The sequence below is a fragment of the Mirounga angustirostris genome, unplaced genomic scaffold, assembly GCF_029215605.1.
Source record: "Mirounga angustirostris isolate CCGP_5_RB_7025 unplaced genomic scaffold, mMirAng1.0.hap1 SCAF_4, whole genome shotgun sequence".
Classification (NCBI taxonomy): domain Eukaryota; kingdom Metazoa; phylum Chordata; class Mammalia; order Carnivora; family Phocidae; genus Mirounga; species Mirounga angustirostris.
Genome location: NW_026991712.1, coordinates 134820225 through 134833987, shown reverse-complemented (window position 1 = coordinate 134833987; position 13763 = coordinate 134820225). Strand labels below are relative to the sequence as shown.

Sequence of the window (13763 nt, the reverse complement as noted above, 5' to 3'; positions counted from 1 at the left end):
AAGTGAGAACTGAGAAGTGACCATGGGATTTGGGGTGTGAAGGTCATTGGTGATCCTGTCAAGAGCAGGTTTTTTTTGTTTTTTTTAGAAGATTTTATTTACTTACTTGGCAGAGAGCGAGAGTGGGAACACAAGCAGGGGGAGTGGGAGAGGGAGAAGCAGGCTTCCTGCTGAGTAGGGAGCCCGATGCAGAGCTCGATCCCAGGACCCTGGGATCATGACCTGAGCTGAAGGCAGATGCTTAATGACTGAGCCACCCAGGCGCCCCAAAAGCAGTTTTAATGAGGGGCGGAATGGGCTCAAGAAAGAACAGGTTGAGAAGATATATAGGTAAGGTTTTTGAGGAGGTTTGTTGTAAAGAGGAGTAGAAAAATGGTGGGGTGGTTTCAGGGGGAAGTAGGAAAAGTAAAAGTTTTGTCCAAGAATGAGAAATGGTATAGTGTGTTTGTATATTAATGAGAATAATCCAGCAGAAAGGAAAAGTCAGTAATGTGGGACAGAAAGGGGATGTATCTACGAGAGTATTGTCCTTCTGGAGGTGAGAGGGTTGGGCTTAGGAGCAAGGCAATTTGTTCACTGTGACAGAAAGAAGTATTCGACCCAGACCATGGGAATGAAGAGCAAAGACAGAATAGAGAGCCAGAAATGTGAGAGAGGTTTAATCCCTAGGGTTTAATAATAATTTGCATGTGAAAGCTGAAGGAGAAAAAAGAATCCAGGATGATTCATGGTCCAATCACCAGCCCAAGTAACACACTGACCACTTGAAATAGACCCCAGCAAAACCAGCACCATGGCAGGCAGATCTGGGATGCCAGTGTTCCTTAAGAGTGCTCTGAAATCAGCTCTTACTTTTCTAGAAGCACTGGGGGTCGGGACATCATAGTGATCCTCCTCCAATACCACACCATAATGATGAAGATGCTGGGTGTAAGGAAGGTCTTCATGGCAAACCACACCTTGGTGAAGCCTCCATTTTGATGGATTCCCTAGATAGAGACCAATCATAATTTTGAAGGTGAATATATCTTAGTGTTATTTTCTATCAGCAAATGCATTATGGGGAGAGGTGAAAGCAGATCTTTTCTGCTGAACTTTCAAGATCAAGAGCTTTACCACTCATAGCATATACTCTCTTCATGTTCTCCCTAGCCCCTCCTCAGGCATTGCAGAAATCTATATAAAAGGCAAAAAAATGGACCCACTCTATAAACAGGAATCATTAAGAACATGATCAAAGTTTTTTCTCTAAGGTTTTTTATTGAAAAATTGAGACATTTTAAGATGCTAAAGATGTTGGGACTGGTAAAATGTGTTAAGGTAAATCTATATAGTGGAATGCTAAGCAGCACTGCAAAGTATATTTATATTATATTCACAATATACTATTAAATGAAAAAAGGAAGAAGGCAGTTGAGTAGGATCTTTTTTTGTAAAGGATATATGTATCTATCTATATAGAAGAAAATCTATAAGGATTATAGGATATAAGGATATATCAAAACCTCAACAATGATTATTTCTCTAAATATTACAGGTCATTTTTATGTTCTATATGTTTACTTGTGCTAATTTTCTACAATAAATATGCACTTCACATGTGACTTTTTAAAGATTAAAAAAAAAACAAAACCAACCTCCTCCTCCATGTTCTATTTTTCGCCTGTTAAACAAATCAAATGGAAAGAACCTAAAACACCACTACTCCCTTTTAACATTTGTGCTTGCAAGGTAAAACATGTAAAAAAAAAAATTACTTTTATCTTGGTGTTATTATGCAATCATGGCCATTATAATAAAATCTTAAATGGGCATAATAATTGTATTACTTTCCATTGAAGCTGTCAGCCATCACGGGCATGTTATTTCTATTTCTCGGGTGAAGTAACGGACACACAGAGACATCCAGAGTGAGCCGGACTTCCCTGACAACACACATGCCCACAGACCAGTGTTCTGAGCCCGTGTTCTACTGTCCCATGCTGCCTGGATCCATTAGATTCACTTACCACCAACTGAATATCCTTTATTTCCCCAATCCCAACGTTGATTTTCTTCTTCTCATTCACAGGCAGCCGGATGTTCAGAAGGTAGTACTTATGAGCTACAGACCCGATTTCCATGAAAGGAAGGACATCACATTCATAGTAACGGCCCTCATACTCTGGGGTCTGGAAGAAGAGCAGAGGTTTGAGGCAGAATCACTATTTCCAATAGACTATGTCTAAATTGTCTCACCCTTGCCTCACATCAACAGTGCTAAAAAGCTAACGCTTAAAGGGGTATCTTAGGGCTATAGATAACAGGGTGAACTGGAGGCATGGTGTCCATTGGCTGCTCCTCACCGCCCCCCCCGCCAAAAGCCCAGCCACATGTGAGGTAGAACCAGAAATTTTATTTTTTTAAGATTTATTTATTTGACATAGAGAGAGAGCACAAGCAGGGGGAGCAGCAGAGGGAGAGGGAGAAGCAGGTTCCCCGCTGAGCGGGGAGCCCGATGTGGGGCTTGCTCCCAGGACCCTGGGACCATGACCTGAGCCGAAGGCAGACACTCAACCGGCTGAGCCACCCAGGCGCCCCAGGAACCAGAAATTTTAGATAAAAACCCGAAATCTCATATATCCCTTAACACTTCCTCAGTTCTTCAGTCCTCATTAAACCTCACATGAGACTAAGCTGGTCTCCCAGGACTACAGGGCTTTTTATTTGCAGCGCATCACTGGAGACCTCCAAGGCTGTATGGACCGGTCAGCTTCTGAAATGTTCAGGAGGAAGCCCTTGCTGATGTTCATCACACTCTTAGATGATGGCTAGTTATTTTCACGGTTTTGGCCTGAAGGAAGCTAGAAAAATGTGAAAATATCTTCTTTTTACTGATTTAATAGAAAAAGAAATCAAGGAGCACTTAGAATTTGGGGAAGATAGAAGGGATAAAAGGTAATGTGAGATTAGTTTATTAGAGATGCCCATTTGGGATTTTCTGCCTAACTGCCCAAGAGGAAGATGACAGAAGGGAGCAGAAATTTTAGTTAAACCAAATTTAGCCCAATTTCTAGAACACCTCTTAGACTTCCTGCCAAGGATTGAAGAGCTACTGCCCCGAGCGTGGTTGTGGGAGATTAAAGAGTAGGGGTACAGGTTGCTTTTAAAAACTAAATTCTGCTCTGCCTCACCAGGACTCCTGGCTATGTGTTCCTGCCAAGAGGTCAGGGTAGGGGAGTAAATATGGGCATGAACAGGCATGAACTTTAGCAGCCAGGGACTTTTCCCTATAAAAGAGATGAGTGTCTGCCATCAATGTTGGGTTTATATGCCAGCTTCACTATTTGCTGGGTGTACACCTCTTGATCAAGTAAGGGAAGACCTAATTTGCTCTTCCTAAACCTATATTCTCAGGGCCAACATCAATTTTTTTATATCTTCAGAGTAAAAAGTCCAGTGGAGAAATCAGAAGGAAGATAACAAGGAGTCTGCACTTGTGTATGAAGAGTCTCTGACTCTTTTGTGATCTTGGGGAGTTCTTTATTGGACAGTCAGAGTGCAATACACAGAATTTTATATAGAGACAAAGGCAAAAGTAGAGGTAGAGCAGGCTAGTATCTGGATTTTATGCTTCCATTCTTCCCTTCCTCACTCACAGCAAACATTACTAATCAATCATGATAGTTTTTCATCTTCTAAGTTTTGAGGGGCTCTTTCAGAACTATTAGTTGACTACACTTGGCTTAAGAGATTTTAAAAATTCTTGTGTAGAAAGCTTCCTACTTCTTTCCCAAACTTCAGCTGCGGACTGGATGAGTCTTCCTCTATAGATTCTTTCTCTCTCCTCTGCTCCTTTCTTTTACACTTACAAATCAGGATGAGTACTGGGGCTCGAACTACTGACAATACAGTAGAGTCTCTAATTTGGCTTCAGATTAAGCTGCATTGAGGAAGCTGATTACCCTCTGTGGTAACAGCATGAAAAAGATTTTCTGATATGTTTTCATTGAGGGTCTTGTTTTATTTCTACAAATTTGAGATTTTGAGAGGGAAGGGAATAAAACTTACTTAGTCTAATGCCACTGACTTGATTGTGTTTCTCACCCAAGGTCCCAAAGTAGTAGGAGTACTGGGTTGGGGACATGGGTCTTCCACATCCAGCCTCCAACTCTGATGGAGAAGAGGACCCTCGAGTACAGCAGGGAGAAAGGAGTGATGTTGCCTCAGACATGCCTAATTGCAGGCACGGTGCTGTGGTAAGGAAGGCACCGGATTCCATGCCAGGAGACTTAGAATCTAGCCCAGACCTGGCCCCCTGCTGGGGGAAACATCATCCACCTCATTCAGCCTCACTTGACTCCTAAGCAAAGCAAGATCTCTGCGGTTCCTTCTAATTCCCCATCATGGTTCTCTGGGTGTCCTCTAGTTCCCTGTCCTAACAAAGAGGACACTACCTAACCTCCTAACAAAGAGGACACTACCTGTCCTAACACTACCACTCCATGAGACAAATTTACCAAAGTTGAACAAATTAGACACATCAGATTCTGGGATCATGGCCTGGTCTACCTGGTCTTGGGAGACAAATTTACTGTATCCTGTTGGGAACTCTTCCTTATGCACGGAGGTTCTGCCAGTATTTAGGGCATTTAGGAAGAAAGACACTCCCCCTCCCTTCCTTTCCCCCACCCCCCTCAGCCCTCCCCCAACTCCAGCATGAGACTGGCTAATTAGGACAAATTACAGCAGGTGGCAACTTGACTCCCCCCGCCCCTGACTTCACAATCCACCAGGGACTAAAAAGCTTTAAAGCAATTTCTCATTTAATCTTCAGACTCAAGACTAAATTTCACTGCAATCAAAAAGCAGAGATTTGATGATTCATTTCCTTCACACTTTTCAAGGTTTAATATCTTTCTTGAAAGGGATCAACACATCCTAAAGATAATTAAGCAGCCATCATTAAGAAGCAGTTGCAGACTTCTTAATGACCTCCCCTTCACTCTGCTTCTCAACACCCTCCAAGTGCATAAGGAAGGTGAGAAATGACTTTTCCCTTTTCCGAGGATGAAATTCCATATCCCAAGGCTTTATATCCTTTAACTTAGATATCCAACCAGTCTCACTTCTCAAAGAGGCATTCAACTTGCAGTGACAGTTAGAAAGGTTTTAATTAGGGGCGCCTGGGTGGCTCAGTCATTAAGCGTCTGCCTTTGGCTCAGGTCATGGTCCCAGGGTCCTGGGATCGATCCCCGCATCGGGCTCCCTGCTCGGCAGGAAGCCTGCTTCTCCCTCTCCCACTCCCCCTGATTGTGTTCCCTCTCTCGCTGTGTCTCTCTGTCAAATAAAGAAATAAAATCTTTAAAAAAAAAAAAAAGGTTTTAATTAATTTCCCTCATTGCATGCAAAGATCTGAAACATCAGATATTCCTCTCCTGTTACCTCCAGTTTCTCTCTACCATTCATTTTCCCCTGCAGATTACCCCCAAGCGCCTACCCCAAACAATTCCAGATGACTTTTTTGGGGGGTGGTGCTATAATTGGCAGCCAGTGGAGGATCTAAGGCAATGACTTTTAAATTTTATCGAACTTGGGGCACCTGGGTGGCTCAGTCAGTTGAATGTCTGACTCTTGATTTCGGCTCAGGTCATGATCTCAGGGTTGTGAGATGGAGCCTGCATCGGGCTCCGTGCTCAATAGGGAGTCGGCTTGAGATTCTCTCTCCCTCTGCCCCTCCCCCATCTCGAGTGCACATGCTTGCACACACACTCTCTCTCTAAAATAAATAAATAAATCTTTAAATTTTATTGAATGAAGGAGTTGAAATCCTATTAAAACACAGATTCCTTGGTCCTATGCCTTGAGATTTTGATTCAGAAGGTTTTGGGTGTGACCTGGGGATCTGCAGTTCCTACAAGCTCCCAGGTGATACCAGTGCTGTTGGTCCTCAGACCACACTGTCCCCTAGGAAACCTGGGGAAGGGAGAGTTAATAAACACCAGGTGCCCCAGCAGGTCCTATGTATAGGGTGTATGGCTTGCCCACAAGAGTCCTGGTGGCCCACCTGGTTAACATCCCCTTTCATCCTCAAACATATCCTGGAGTGGGTATTGAATAATAAAGTCACCCTGCTAATGTTCATCATCTCATCTAATCCTTATAAAGAATCCCAAGGCAGGTATTGTTATTCCACTTTGCAGATATGCAAATGAAGCTGGGACAGATTAACTACATTTGCCAAAGGTCATATAATAAGTAAGTGATACAGGGCGCCTGGGTGGCTCAGTTGGTTAAGCATCTGGCTTCAGCTCAGGTCATGATCCCAGGGTCCTGGGATCGAGCCCCCCATCAGGCTCCCTGCTCAATGGGGAGCCTGCTTCTCCCTCTCCCTGCCGCTCCCCCATGCTTGTGTGCTTTCTGTCAAAGAAATACATAAAATCTTAAAAAAAAAAAAAAAAAAAAGTGAGGGCACCTGGGTGGCTCAGTCGGTTAAGCGACTGCCTTCGGCTCAGGTCATGATCCTGGAGTCCCGGGATCGAGTCCCGCATCGGGCTCCCTGCTCGGCGGGGAGTCTGCTTCTCCCTCTGACCCTCCCCCCCCATGCTCTCTCTCTCTCAAATAAATAAAATCTTCAAAAAATAAGTAAGTGATACAGCCTAGAACCGGAGCCAAGTGTGTGTTGCTCCAAATGCACACTTTTACCTAATGTTAACACCGTGAACCTGCCCCTCCCCATCTTACTCCTCTTGGGGGCAGGATGGACAGCGGGGGCACGGTACTCAGTAGCTTCAATGTGCCACTCCTACCATTCCACAGGAACCCCAACCTTGCAGTGAGAGGGAAAAGTGAGGCCAGGAAAGGCCAATGCTAGAAGAGGAACTAAACTCATCAATGCAGCAGGTACTACAAAGCTGTCCAAATCCTTTAAAAGGAAATGACCTAAAAATACCAAGTGACAAATGGCATAATCAAGAATGTGCTTCAGTGTACTTCACACACAAAAAAATGAGACCATTTCTGCACCTGAAGGGACATCAGAGATCACCTCTCTGAGGCTGCTCCATGTCAACACCCTTGAGGAATGTGGGTAAGCATGAGTAACAGTAACTATGGCTCCATTTTATCTTCACAGAAACTTTCACAAATGGGGGCTAAGTAAGGTAGGGGAGTCAGCATCTCGGGAAGGCGTGTGTGCGAGGACAACACTTGCCTGAAAAGGGCCCCTGGCTAATTGTGACCTGGTCCTTATATCATCGAATCTTACTATCCTCTGAGGGCCACTGAGTCCATCTTTGCATTTTCATTTATGAGGAATCATAAAATTGCCAAAAAGAAAACATCTCCCTATTTTCAATGCAGGAGAGTAACCTCCCTCCCATGGGCAGCTGAATGAGTCCTTCTGGAAGAACCAGAGAAGGGAGAGCCTTAAAAATGGGTTGGAAGACCCAGGTCTCAAATGAAATTAGATTTCCTCCCTCAGGGCCTCTTTTTGTGTGTGGTGTTCACCGGGATTTTTAGTCTTTGTACCTGCACATTAACTCTGGCAACAAAGAGATGCCTAAGAAACAGAGAAGCAGATACAAGCATTGATCCAATATGAACAGATTCTCACACCTCAAAATAACTTAACAACGTTGTTCAGACACTCTCAGCGCTTAAGCAAAGAACGAAGAGTTTATTTTTATGGAGGTATTTCTGAGAAACATCTACATCACTTCAAACAGACGTTCTTCCTTCCTGTGCAGGGACGTAAAATCTCTGCATTGCCCTTTTCTCTATTAAGACAAAGGATGATGACTAACCCTTGTGGGTCATGCATACTGAGAATAAGGAATGTATCTATGAACTGTAAAGTAAATCTCACGTACCCGGAACCCAAATAAAAACCCTATCAACTTAGACATCAAGGCATCCTACCTTGGGGGATGTAAAGGTACATTTGAGTTTCCGGGGCACTCGCTCATGGGCCATTTCAGTCCATTCAGCAAACATATCATCACGGTAAGCCAGGGAAACATCCATGGAAACTTCTGCATTTTCTCCTGCAAGAGAAAAGATGTACAATTCCAAAATGGCATCTGGGAATGTATTTTGATAACAGCTCAAAAATTCTCATAGGCTCTGCCATGGAAACCAACAAAAGAAACATATTAGTTCCTAACAAACTCCAAATCCAAGTCTCCAAATCTGAGAACTTAAAAGTCATAGGGTGAATGTCAAAGTTAGATAGATGTTCAGTCCCTTCCATTACCACTCTGCAAGGAGTCAAAGAGCTTCCACTTAAACTCCTCCAGAGACAGGGGTCTCACTGTCTCTGAAGCAGCTCAGATGGTCAGACTGTGACTCATGGTCAGCACTTACCTTCCTGAGACTTGCAACACTGGTCCTAGGTCTGCCCGTAAGAGTCCCATGGAACGTGAGATCCTTTTTCCACAAAAGTGCCTTACGTACTTGAAACCCATACTTCATCTGCCTGTGTCTTCTTTCCTCTCTGATAACAATTTTCCAACCACCCCTCAGAGACATGATTTAAGTACCTGTCTTCTGAACATACTCTAGTCTCAAGGCATCCTTCTTAAAATTACTCCCCAAGAAGCTCTCAAATATGGGATCTGTTACTTCTCAAAAACTCAAGACCCATCTGCAAATTCTGGGGAAAGTTAATGTAAAAGATGAAGGGTTTTTCCAAAGTTAAAGACTTATACATAGAGGCGCCTGGGTGGCTCAGTCATCAACCATCTGCCTTCGGTGCAGGTCATGATCCCAGGGTCCTGGGATTGAGCCCTACACCGGGCTCCCTGGTCCGCGGGAAGCCTGCTTCTCCCTCTCCTACTCCCCCTGCTTGTGTTCCCTCTCTCGCTGTGTCTCTCTCTGTCAAATAAATAAATAAAATCTTTAAAAAAAAGACATACACAGATAAGGATCTAATGATGAGCATGTAATTGTGCAAATGAATATTCACACGTACTTCCATATCAGTAAGGACCATAAGTGGGTTTAACTCACCACAGAACTCATTAAGAAGATTAGATTAATGAAAATCACATCTATCCATTTTGTCTGTTTTATACTGTGCCAAGCAAGTTCAAGAACAGAAGAGTCTTAATGGGGCAAAAAAAAAAAGCACAGATCACATTTCCAAAATGACTAGAGAACCAGCTCTCACTGGGGTTAGGAGATGGGGCTCAATTCTAAGCTCTGGAACCTGAGCACATAACAGGTCACATGGGGAACAGTTAATAACTGCTGTCTGGAAAAGTAGGGCTTTCTATCCACTGGCCCAGTGTGACCTGAAGCCAGTTTGACAATGTGAACCCCAAGTTGTCTGAAATCCAGAAAGAGAAAGAAAGAATGCAAGAAAGGAGGAACTTGAGGCCCCTTGGACTTAGATGAAACCCTCAGTGAACATCAGTGACCCGCTATTTATTGGTAATATTTAAATCCTCACACACAGTGAATTGGCCATTACTCTTTTCCTCCTCTCCCTCCTGAAATACCACAGAAACAACAGTAAAGGAAAACCAAGGACGTTAAATCACAAGGGGAAAAAATGGTAATGACATGAGCAGACCAGAGAATGCAACAATTTTTTTTAAAAATGAAAAATAGATGAGGTAGGGCTTCCTGACAGCCACAGAAAGGGGCACAGCCTAAATTGCTACCGAGCAGATATTCTGGAAAAGTGAACCATTATGTTCAACAGACATCCAAGGCACTCAAAATCTGAAAACACCCATGTTGCAGAATGCAGAAAACACCAGTGAGGTATGGTGCTGATAACAGGGTAACTGGGTTGAAGTCTGTACACAAAAGTCATTGGACCTCTAGCTCTTCTGTCTCTTCCCACCTCTGCAGACTTTGAGGGGAGACTCTGGACTTGAAGACACCAGGCAGCGCAGAGACTCAGGGCTGAAAACAAGGAAAATACGAGTCTACACATAAGAAACTGTGGGACACTCAGCTCCACAGAAGAAAGGCTCCGAGTTTGTACATCCTCTTGGTTGGGGCCCAAGCTGTCCAGAGATGCTCCTCACTTGACAGCCTCAGCGGTCAACAGAATGAACCAGCCAAAGCTCTAATATTAGGCACCAAGCTACATCCTTTTCATTTCTAACACTGGCATTAGAAATTGGGACTTTCAGCTATGTTGAAAGAACACTTCCAGAACCACAGGCCTCAAGAGTACAAATCTGAAAAGCTATAAAAGAAGTTATCAGTCCTTGGAGTCCCAGAATTCAGAGCACCACTGGCCTTGGACATCGGCAGGAAGGCCCTGAATCTGGGGTCCACATTTTAAAGGGCTCTGCTGTCTGGCCCTATTCCAGCTACCTTCCTCACAGGAAGAGAAACCCTCAAGTGAAAGGGACATGCCCAACCAGAGCCTAACCCTTACCTCTACTTTTAGAATATGCTCCAAGAACTGAGACCTATTTTTCATGGCCTTGAAGGGCTGAGGGTCTTCCCCAGATCTGGCCTCCCAACGTCAACTACACAACCACTTAAGCACTCCTGGGCTCAGAAGTGGTCAAAGGCTATTGTTAGTAGGATACAGCCAGATATTGAGCACAGAGGTTGGGGTGTCCACAACATAGCACTCAAAGCTCCTTTTTGTAGGGGATGGAGCCAGGGGGAGAGAGCAAAGGTGTTCAGGGGCCCACACTCCTTGGTCAGTTCCATTTTGGTTCAGAATTCCAAGGAGTCCAAGAATCCTAAATTCAAACCTGGCTTTCCACTTCATTATGAAGGTAAATTTGTTACACTCAGATAATAGAACTAATTTGGCTTAACATTTTTGCTGGCCCGATTTATCACTTTTAAGTATTTAGACATATGACAGCTATGCTTTCGTAGGCACTCTTGCCCTGAGCCCCACAAACATTAGGGATGAGCCTCATTCAGAACAGGTGCCTCAGAGAGAGGGAAGGCCAGGCAGACTCACCTCCTGGCCTGCTCCCAGCTTTAAGAGTTATTCCCATCTGTTGGGAATCCCTAAAGGAAAAACTGTTTTAAAATATGCCATTAAAAGCAAATGAATTTTAAACACTGCTTTCATGTATGATTACTCTGTATTTAGCCCCTATGACTTCCGTGCTTTCATTTAAATTACCTCACTTAATGTTCCCAACAAACTCTATGAAGTGGGCAAAGGTATTTCCTTTTGATTAGTGAGTGAGCTGAGGTCCTCAGATATTAAGTAATTCGCCTGAGGTCATATTGTTGTTGGTAACAGGAGGTAGACAACTATTTTGAAATTGCCTTAAAAGACAATCACCTTTTTTACATTGCTCAAAGAAGACTGACTACCTTATGATGAAAACAGCCCATCAAACTAATCACAAAAAATGAATATGTATGCTCTGTGCAGACACCCTCTGCTTCAGGCCTCACACCCATCCAGTGGGGAAGAGGTTAGTAAATGGCAGGGCTGGGACTTAAACCTGGGTCTGCATCACCCCAGAACCCCACTTCCCTCTACTACCTTTGTTGGTAGAAAAGAGCAGACTTTCAAAAGAAACTTAACAGGGGGCGCCTGGCTGGCTCAGAAGGTAGAGCATGCAACTGTCGATCTCAGGCTCAGGCCCCACACTGAATCAAGCACTGTGTGCAACGGGCCACTCAACTCTAACCCAACACCCTTCGCAGCTTCCTGCAGGAGAGAAATATGTGGCGCTCCTCCCAGGCCATGCGCGTGGCTTGTAGTGTGTCTGGAATTCTCTCCTAAGCTTTGAGGTCAAGAGCTGCTGAAATCTACACAGCGCCATTTCAGAAAACTGGAAAGTGTGACGTGACACGACGTCACACCACAGCCACCATAAGGCAGGACTGGGCAGTCTCACCAGACCTTCTGCTCTTGTCAAGAGAAGACAGAAATGCGAATTGTTTTAAACCTCTCTCAATTTCTAAATGTCAGTAATTAATTCACTAAAAACAAAAATAGGCTAAAACAAAATGAAACAAACTCTCTGTGCAGTTCATCTAATAAAGTATCAGGTGACCTGAGTCATACGTGGAGGGGACACTTCATACAGCCTCCGCATCACCATTCTTTTCTTTCCATTTCACCATCAAGTAAAGTTCTTCCTAAAGCTTTCTATTATTGTTCATGAACTGTATCCCATGTTCTGCCTAATCCGCACGCATCCCTTACTTCCTGTGCAGTCTGGGGCAGGTGTCATCCTTCCTGAGGTAGAGAAGTCAAGACTCGGAAAGCCCCGCCTCTAGAAACATCAGAATCAAGCTTCTAGAGCTTCATGAACTGTAGTCCTATGCCTTTTTGCTGTCTTTCATGGTGTAGTTAAAAAACAGAAACCACAGGGAGAATGGCAGGTTCAAGTGACCCTCTCTCGCCTTCCCTCACTGGACTTTGTGATATCACCGCCCCCCCCCAACCCCCTCGCTGGGATGGATGCTCAGGCTCCTTACCCTGTTGGAATAACACTTGCCTCCTAGGATTCTGGGACCATTAAGTTAGTTACCACATGAAAAACTGCTTAGAACACTGCAGAAAGCATGAAGGACTAGCTACTGTTTTTATCATTTTATTAGGGAAGTGGAAGTCTTATGCCTACCTTTAATTCCAAATAAATACCAGGTTTCAAGAACATGGAACTTCCCACTATGAATCCCTATCCAGACCTGGAACACAAAACTCAGAAACAGGAAAGCACTGGGCAGAGGAACCCAGCAAAGCTGTGAAGTCAGCCACCTGAATCATTTTCCCTTCTGCCGCCAATGGACTCGGAAATAAAGTTCAGCTTTAATGACTATGTTGCATGTAATAAAACACTGGTTTCATGACTCCCGGGATACTGCGTGGGCAATACTGCCCTCCCCCCCCACACCACCCCCAGAGATAATGAAAGTGAAAAATCCAATTTGCACTCCCTGGGAGAATGGCAGGAAGGCCAAGTGTCCTTGTTTTACCAGTTCCATAGGGTAAAGCGGTAAGGTATCAATATAGGGCATTTATAGATTTGGAACACAGTTTTCTACATGTATCCCAAACCAGCAGCTTTGCTATCCTGTGGGCTGTCCAAGCTTCACATTTCTCAAATGGCTTTGGAGACACATTTTGGTTGGGCGGAAAATGCCATTTAGAATCCTGGGAAAGGAGGTGTGGAAAGATACTGTGGTTCTTCACACTTACTATTTCCATCCTGTTACAGAGGTGGTGCTCTGACGTGAGGAAATCTGCACTCCAGGGTTCTCTAGGTGCAGACTCAGACTGCTCTAGAGTATCATTACAGGTGGAAAGATCTGTGCCTTTCTGTATTGGGAAGCACTGACCAATCATATCCTTTGGAATCACGGAACCTTCTCAGTTGAACTGCCCTGCCCTGCATAAGAAAAGCATTTGCCAATCAAATCAGTTTCCAAAGACAAGTAGAAAGCCAGAGAGGAGAGCATAAGCCAGAAATGGTTGGGGAGACAAAAAGGAAGAATCTGAGCGCCCCAAGAAATCGAGGGCAGCTGCTTAATGTTAAGAATGGACGCCGGTGGGGTGAAGCAATGGAAGATGAGGCTTCACTGAGGAAGCGATCAGGATGCTTCTCACTTAAGACTTTTTGAACCTGGCATTTGCCAGTACAGAGTTTGCAGGCCAAAGCGATCTGTTTTGCAATTCTATCTTTACGACTTGCTGGATGAGTGACCTTGAGTAAGTCTCAGTTTCCACGTATGCAAGATGGAAATAGTGGGACCTTCTTCCCAAGGCTGTTGACAGGACCACTTGGTACACAAGCACTTAAACATACTAGTTTCCCTTCCATCCTGATTCAGGA

The 13763-nt window shown here is 44.2% G+C and overlaps 1 protein-coding gene across 2 annotated transcripts in view; it reads right to left on the bottom strand.

Annotated features, from left to right (window-relative positions):
• The window catches only part of WLS (Wnt ligand secretion mediator), a 101075-nt gene that overhangs the window by 26747 nt on the left and 60565 nt on the right, over positions 1–13763 (bottom strand). For both annotated transcript variants that reach the window (XM_045897434.3, XM_045897433.2), the window contains 3 exons: positions 7900–8024; positions 2010–2171; positions 853–989 (listed from right to left, as the gene is read on the bottom strand). In XM_045897434.3, the coding sequence (XP_045753390.1) occupies positions 853–989; positions 2010–2171; positions 7900–8024 (424 nt within the window). The remainder of the gene's footprint in view (positions 1–852; positions 990–2009; positions 2172–7899; positions 8025–13763) is intronic.